Here is an 8,067-nt window from a genome sequence, read left to right as displayed (position 1 = left end):
TGTAGTCCCAGCTACTTGGGAGGCTGAGGCAGGAGAATGGCGTAAACCCGGGAGGCGGAGCCTGCAGTGAGCTGAGATCCGGCCACTGCACTCCAGGCCGGGCGACAGAGCAAGACTCCGTGTCAAAATAAATAAATAAATAAATAAAAATAATAATAATAATAATAAAATAAAGGATGCAGGCCAGGCACTTTGGCTCACACACCTGTAATCCCAGTACTTTGGGAGGCAGAGGTGGCACAATTACTTGAGCCCAGGAGTTTGGGACCAGCCTGAGCAACATACTGACACCTCATCTCTAAAGAAGAAAAAATAAATAATAATAAAAAATTAAAGATGCCCAGTTAAATTTGAAGTTTAGATAAGCACCAAATAATTTTAAATATATCTATGCAATATTTGGGACACACTTAAGCTTAAAAATGTTTTTGGTGTTTATCTGAAACTCAAATGTAACTGGGCATCCTGTATTTTATCTGGCAACCCTACTAAGGAGAAAAATTCCTATTTTGTCTTTCAAGTTCTAAGTCAAATGACTATTCCTAAAGTCTTCAGTGACTTCTCTGGGTAGTTTGTTTTTCCCTTCTGTTCTTTTATAATCTCACCTGCATCTATCCATTATAATATGTATTACTCTGATTGTAGGCGCCTGATCCTTCCCATTCCGACCTTTTATCTTTTGTGGGGAAAGCGTTTTATGTTCATCTCTGAATTCCCAACCGTGGGGATGTTGAATGATTGAAATGGTAATTGAATAAACATTTACTGAGAGCCAGTAGGTTTAAGAGGAGGAATGAAGGAGAACCAGCATTTATTAATTGCCTTCTATGTGCTAAATATAGTGCTGATTGCTTACAATATTTAATGCCCCTTAGGCCTTATTAATAAAATGGACAGGCAGTCTTTGGCCGCAGGAAGATCACGTTCTCCTGAGGCCTATAACATTTGGCATAAATAACTGATGCCATTCTAGTCTCTGTATCTCCTTTTGAGAAAGCTAGACCTGGGCCTAGTTGGCGTAGAACTCCTGTTTCCATAGAAACAAGAGGGTCTGTAAAAGTCGAGGGAGACAGGAAGAGCAGTTTGCACTTCCGGCTACGTCAGAGACGCGTACAACCCGGAAGTTGACGCAGCGCGGTTGCTTATGGTTGCTCCATGAGAGGATGCCGCTCGTGGTGTTTTGCGGGCTGCCGTACAGCGGCAAGAGCCGACGAGCGGAAGAGTTGCGCATGGCGCTGGCTGCCGAGGGCCGCGCGGTGTACGTGGTGGATGACGCAGCTGTCCTAGGCGCAGAAGACCCAACCGTGTACGGCGATTCTGCCCGGGAGAAGGCATTGCGTGGAGCTCTGCGAGCCTCCGTGGAACGACGCCTGAGTCGCCACGACGTGGTCATCCTGGACTCGCTTAATTACATCAAAGGTTTCCGTTACGAGCTCTACTGCCTGGCACGGGCGGCGCGCACCCCGCTCTGCCTGGTCTACTGCGTACGGCCCGGCGGCCCGAGCGCGGGACCTCAAGTGGCGGGCGCGAACGAGAACCCGAGCCGGAACGTCAGTGTGAGTTGGCGGCCACACGCTGAGGACGGGAGACCCCAGGCGGCGGGCAGCAGCGTCCTCAGGGAACTGCAGACTGCGGGCTGTGTAGTAAATGGAAGTGCCCAGGCCGACGTACCCAAGGAACTGGAGCGAGAAGAATCCGGGACTGCAGAGTCTCCAGCTCTCGTGACTCCGGAATCGGAGAAATCTGCAAAGCATGTGTGCGGTGTCTTTTACTCTCCAGAACTCCTGGAGTCCCTAACGCTGCGCTTTGAGGCTCCCGATTCTCGGAATCGCTGGGACCGGCCTTTATTCACTTTGGTGGGCCTAGAGGAGCCGTTGCCCGTGGCGAGGATCCGCTCTGCCCTGTTTGAGAACCGGGCCCCACCACCCCATCAGTCTACGCAGTCCCAGCCGCTCGCCTCCGGCAGCTTTCTGCACCAGTTGGACCAGGTCACGAGTCAAGTACTGGCCGGATTGATGGAAGCGCAGAAGAGCGCTGTCCCCGGGGACTTGCTCACGCTTCCTGGTACCACAGAGCACTTGAGGTTTACCCGGCCCTTGACCATGGCAGAACTGAGTCGCCTTCGTCGCCAGTTTATTTCGTACACTAAAATGCATCCCAACAATGAGAACTTGCCCCAACTGGCCAACATGTTTCTTCAGTATCTGAGCCAGAGCCTGCACTAACCAGAGGAGGTAGGGAGAAGCCATGGCTTCTAATCTCCACTCCACATTATTTCTCTGGGAAGAATAGGCTGAAGGTCTCCAGAGCATATCGATGCAGTACTGTACTAGAGCTGTGCAGTCCTTGGGTTTACAGCATAAGTTGAGACTAAAGAGAATGGAGAACTATCGTGGCGCATTCTGGCAAATCCCTCCAGAGGACGGAGCTCAGGTGGACAGGGATTGCCTAGATGGGATCCTACTTGGGATATCACAGAGCATTGACCATTGGTTTCCTTCATCTGAGGCGTGGGAGAGCAGACTGGATGGATGAGAATTGTTTTAAAACAATTATGAACAGAAACTGAAGATGGCACAGTTCTACATCTGCACCTGCCCTTTTTTCATACCACAAAAGTATTTTTTGAGTACTGTACTGACTTTTTGCTAGTCTCTATTGTGGGACTGAGTTCACAGATAAATACATTGGTGTCTATCCTTGGGAAACTTTGTTTTTGTGGAAGTAAGCAAGTTATCTACTAGATTATTTCCTCTAATAAAATCTTTAAAAATAGTCTACTGGAATTTCTTTCACTTAATGTTCCCTGTGTAACTTTCATGTATTTAGGTATACTTGTCATTGTTCCTTTAAGTGAAGTAGTATTTTGATAGTTCTGAGAGAGTAAATGTTTTGATCTACTCTAGAGTAATTATGTTGTGACATTTCCATAACTGTTGTGCTTCATGCTGTATTTCAAGGCAAATATTGTAAGCTTGTCTTTCATTCTTCATTGATTTCATTGAACAAATGAAATTAAAGTAGTACCTACTTTAACAGTGCCTGTGATTTTCAAAGACCAATTAGATACAGTATTTTTGCTCTTGAGATATGTGGTAAAAAGCTGGGTGTGGTGGTTCATGCTTGTAATCCCAGCACTTTGGGAGTCCGAAATCGAGGTGAGGAATTCGAGCCCAGCCTGGCCAATGTGGCAAAACCCCGTCTCTACTCACAATACAAAAATTAGTCGGGCATGATGGTGTACCTGTAATCCCCGGCTACTCTGGAGGCTGAAGCACGAGAATCGCTTGAACCTGGGAGGTGGAGGTTGCAGTGAGCTGAGATCGCACCACTGCACTCCAGCCTGGGCAACAGTGAAACAGTGAAACTCGAGAAACAAAGAGATATGTGGTGAGAAATACAAGTAAAAGATACGATTAGGCTGGGTGCAGTGGCTCATGCCTGTAACCGCAGCACTTCGGGAGGCCAAGGCGGGTGGATCAACGAGGTCAGGTGTTCAAGACCAGCCTAACCAACATGGTGAAACCCCGTCTCTACTAAAAATACAAAAAGTAGCTGGGCGAGGTGGCCTATGCCTGTAATCCCAGCTACTCAGGAGGCTGAGGCAGGAGAATCTCTTGAACCTGGGAGGCGGAGGTTGCAGTGAGCCGAGATTGTGCCACTACACTCCAGCCTGGGTGACAGAGCGAGACTCCATCTCAAAAAAAAAAAAAAAAAAAAAAAAAAAAAGGATGAAATGGGCTGGTGGTCAGAGGATGATGACAAAGGACAAAATGTTTTGGAAACCTGGTGAAAAAGATTAGCTGTTGAGAGAGGTGGTTTTGGAAAGGTTTTATAGAGGAGTTAACACTTGAACCATCACTCTACAATAATGTCAGTAAAGGGCCAAATAGTAAATGTTTTTAGGCTTTGTGGACCATCAAATACTGTTGCTACTTACAGATGGTAAGTAAACATGAGCATGAATGTATTTTAATAAAACTACACTGAACTGTGAATTATAATTTTAACATCACAAAGGAGTCTTTTAGATTTGCTTTGCAAACATTGAGAAATGTAAAAATATACAACAAAACATTTGCATATCATGGGCCCTGTGGAAGCAGGCGGTGGGCTGGATTTGGCCTGCAGACCCTAGTTTGCCGTCCCCTGCTCTAGAAGGATAAATAGATGTTTGCCAGGGAGAAAAGAGAAAGCAAGACATTTTAAAACATGCATGCTCTGAAACTATGGAGCTATTAAAAGATGGGGTAGATGGGCTGCCTTTGTTCATGGTATATTCCTTGCTCATGAGATAATCTATACTACCTTTTGTTTCTGATAAACAAGAGGATTCATGTGTGAAATGGAGTTTGGATGAGGCAAACTCAAAAGGCTTTTTCCAACCTTCATTCAGTTGGTTATTGATTGAATTGTGTTTAACCATGGATTCTGGGTTACCATTCTAAATTGAAGGAGACTGTAACAGTCAGAAAGAACATTGGTTTTGAAGTTGGACTTCTGAGTTAGCTAGTAAGTGGCAGAACCTTGGCTTTTGTTTTGGGTTTTTATATTTATTTATATATTTATCTATTTATTTATTTTTGAGACAAGGTCTGGCTGTCTCCCAGGCTGGAGTGCAGTGCTGTAAGTAGCTAGGGCTACAGGCGCGCACCCCATGATGGCTAAGTTTCGTATTTTTTTGTAGAGACAGGTTTTCACTATGTTGCCCTGGCTGGTCTTGAACTTGTGAGCTTAAGTGATCCCCCAGCCTCGGCCTCCCAAAGTGCTGAGATTACAGGTGTGAGCCACCGCGCCCAGCCTAGAACCTAGATTTTATGTGGCCAAATATTTACTGTATTGAGCATCTCAGTTTTCTCATTTCTATTGTGAGACCATTAATAGTATCTACCCTAGGGTTATTTTGAGGATTTCATTTAAATCATATACATGCATATACAGCAAAATGTCATATAATACACGTTCAGCACATTTTGGCTACTATGGTTACCTATATCCTACTACCCACCTAAACTTGCCCTGCTCATTTAGTTTATAAGCTTTTACAAGTATTGCAGGCAGAGGTCCATCCAGATGTGAGGTAGGCCTAAGGTGAGGAGGCTGAAAGATTCATTTGACACTTATTAAATGGGTTAATTTATGTATATTTACAGTAGTGCCTGGCACATGGCAAATGGTATATAAGTGTTTGCTATCAATAATATATGTGTCAGACCTAAGGGATATAGAGGCAGCTAAGAGTTCCTTGTCTTAGGAATCTCCAAGTCCAGTGGAGGGAGATGGGTAAATAATAGATACAGATCAATATGTTAAGTGCATGGTAGCTATTATACAGTGTATGTTATGGTGACATGGGGTTGTGTGATGGAGAAAGCCAATGGCTACCTACCTACATGGGGTCTTCCAACTGTCATTTGAGCCTTGAGAGCTTAAGAGCTTCCTCTAGCCAGTCTGGTTCAGGTGGATTGCACTGCTCATTGTGAACACTTTCCTCCCTGATTATAAAAATTATACTGTAGAAAAATCATGAAATACAGATGTAGTATAGGAAAATATCCACAGTGCCATCGTCCACAGAAAACTGCTATTATGTTTTGGTACATTTAGGCTCTTTTCTCTGTACATATTTTATAATTAAAACCAGACTATAGATACTTCTGTATCCTAGTTTTTTATATAAGCTACCAATGAAAAATTGTTTTCAATGATTATATAACAATAATCATTTAGAAATGCTGTTAACATTTTTTTTTTGTTTTGAGACAGAGTCTGTTCTGTCTGCCAGGGTGGAGTGTAGTGGTGCGATCTCGGCTTCCTGCAACCTCTGCCTCCCGGGCTCAAACAATTCTCATACTTAAGCCACCCCGGTAGCTGGGACTACAGGTGTGTGCCACCACACCCAGCTAATTTTTGTATTTTTAGTAGAGGCAGGGTTTTGTTATGTTGGCCAAGCTGGTCTTGAACCCGTGGCCTCAAGTGATCCGCCCACCTCAGCCTCCCAAAGTGCTGGGATTACAGGCATGAGCCACTGTGCCCAGCCCTCCCTAACTTTAAAGCCCAAATTTGCAGAATTTACGGAAATGCTAGAATTTATCAATAATTTTGTTACAGCAATTACCTATTATTATTGAACATTTAAGTTGTCTAACAATTTTCCCAATTGAAATAATACTACAGAAATGTCTTCATATATTAATCTTCATCTCATTAAATTTCAAGAAGTAGAATTACTAGATTATAATTTCTTTGTTTTCCTTTTAAGTGGACTGCCTCTGATGGTGATTATTCATAAATCCTGGTGTGGAGCTTGCAAAGGTAAGTGTAAGTGCTCAATCTAAATACAAAACTTAGATGTGTTGTCAAATATTAGCATTTAACAAATATTGGCACTGACTCTGGCCCAGCACTACTGACTGTTTAAGGAATACTAAAGAAATATATGACATAGATTTCCTGCCTTCATGAAATTTGCAATTATATTTGGAGGGGATTTTAGGGAAGGTAAGGGGATTAAGATACAGTTATGTCAGGCCAGGCATGGTTGCTCACGCCTGTAATCCCAGCACTTTGGGAGGCCGAGGTGGGAGGATCACAAGGTCAGGAGTTCGAGACCAGCCTGGCCAATATGGCGAAACGTCGTCTCTACTAAAATACAAAAATTAGCTGGGCGTGGTGATGCGTGCCTGTACTCCCAGCTACTTGGGAGGCTGAGGCAGGAGACTCGCTTGAACCTGGGAGGTGGAGGTTGTGGTGAGCCGAGATTGTGCCACTGCACTCCAGGCTGGGTAACACAACGAGACTCTATCTTGAAAAAAAAAAAAATACAGTTATGTCACGTATGGGATTAAGTGCTACAATATCACATGAACAATACATATTAGAGGAAGCTGAAATGTACAGACAGAGACATGAGAAGGATGTGGGAACCAAATTAGAACCCAAGTTATCTGACTCTGTGGCATGTGTTCTTTCTGCTAAACCACCTTGCCACTTCTGCAGACAGGTTTTTTCTTTTAGTTGGTATGCTACACTTAAAGTCCTAGGTGGAAAAGGAGTGTAAAAAATAGTTAGTGGAAAAAGCCAGGCGCATGTAATCCCAGCACTTTGGGAGGCTGGGGTGGGAAGATCGCTTGAGGCCAGGAGTTGACCAGCCTGCCCAACATAGTGAAATCCCGACTCTACTAAAAATACAAAAAAATTAGCTGGGTTTGGTGGCATGTGCCTATAGTCCCAGCTACTCAGGAGGCTGAGAATTCCTTGAGCCTGAGAGGTGGAGGTTGCAGTGAGCTGAGATCATGCCACTGTACTCCAGCGTGGGCGACAGAGTGAGACTCTGTTTCAAAAATATTAATAATGTATATACACATACATACATGTATACACACACACCTACAGATATACACCTGTGGCAGACTCACTCTATTGTCTTTCACTTCAATGGTTTTTGAAATGTAACTATGAAAAGCAAATAATGCTTTTCCCGCCATTTGTGTGCCATTATCCTTATATTATAAATGTGGTAACAGCTTCAGAGAAATGAAGTAAGTCACTCAAGGTCACATAGCTATGCAGGTTCAGAATCCAGGTAGGCTAATTCTTCTTTTTAGAGTGTAAAAAAAAAGTTTGTTATGTGAATCAACTCAATAAATGCCTAAACTACCAAAGAGAAATAGTGTTGCTTATGTTTATTAAGGTTTGGTTGTGACAATGATGTTTTTTCTTCTATTCCAAAATCTTCTTCCCCCCCAGCTCTAAAGCCCAAATTTGCAGAATCTACAGAAATTTCAGAACTCTCCCACAATTTTGTTATGGTAAATCTTGAGGTAAGACTTTGAGAGTTTCTCCTTTCTGCTATGATTTTAAGACTTTTAAAATTAGCATCATTCGTGAATATTCATTATAGCTTCATTAGTGGTATAAAAGTCAAATTTATGTATGTGTTTTTCTCTTGACCTCTAATACTAAGGCTTGCATCAGATATGTTAGAAAACCATCTAACATCTATTTCTGGGAGGAACTAGGAGAGGAGAGATCAAATAAGATGACTAAATTTTTTTTTTTTTTTTT

The 8,067-nt window shown here is 43.2% G+C and overlaps 2 protein-coding genes across 3 annotated transcripts in view; both read left to right on the top strand.

The window, feature by feature from the left end:
- The window catches only part of LOC105500737 (protein KTI12 homolog), a 44,994-nt gene that overhangs the window by 29,736 nt on the left and 7,191 nt on the right, over positions 1-8,067 (top strand). The window contains exons 2-4 of the mRNA XM_011926371.1: positions 1,040-2,064; positions 6,220-6,315; positions 7,750-7,823. Of these exons, the coding sequence (XP_011781761.1) occupies positions 1,040-2,064; positions 6,220-6,315; positions 7,750-7,823 (1,195 nt within the window). The remainder of the gene's footprint in view (positions 1-1,039; positions 2,065-6,219; positions 6,316-7,749; positions 7,824-8,067) is intronic.
- Positions 1,089-2,339, top strand: KTI12 (KTI12 homolog, chromatin associated (S. cerevisiae)). Of its 2 annotated transcripts, XM_011926276.1 has the most exons (2): positions 1,153-1,442; positions 1,473-2,339. In XM_011926276.1, exons 1-2 carry the CDS (start codon positions 1,164-1,166, stop codon positions 2,223-2,225), a joined length of 1,032 nt encoding a protein of 343 aa, XP_011781666.1. In that variant the 5' UTR covers positions 1,153-1,163; the 3' UTR covers positions 2,226-2,339. The 2 variants fall into 2 exon arrangements, with proteins under 2 accessions (XP_011781665.1, XP_011781666.1); XM_011926275.1 differs by having other exon boundaries at positions 1,089-2,339.

Source organism: Colobus angolensis, unplaced genomic scaffold, assembly GCF_000951035.1.
Source record: "Colobus angolensis palliatus isolate OR3802 unplaced genomic scaffold, Cang.pa_1.0 Scaffold68, whole genome shotgun sequence".
In the NCBI taxonomy this organism is placed as follows: Eukaryota; Metazoa; Chordata; class Mammalia; order Primates; family Cercopithecidae; genus Colobus; species Colobus angolensis.
This window is presented reverse-complemented; position numbering and strand designations above follow the sequence as displayed.

What these genes read in the sequence shown, in the direction of transcription:
- KTI12 (XM_011926275.1), top strand. Translation starts at nt 1,164, where the DNA reads ATGCCGCTCGTGGTGTTTTGCGGGCTGCCGTACAGCGGCAAGAGCCGA.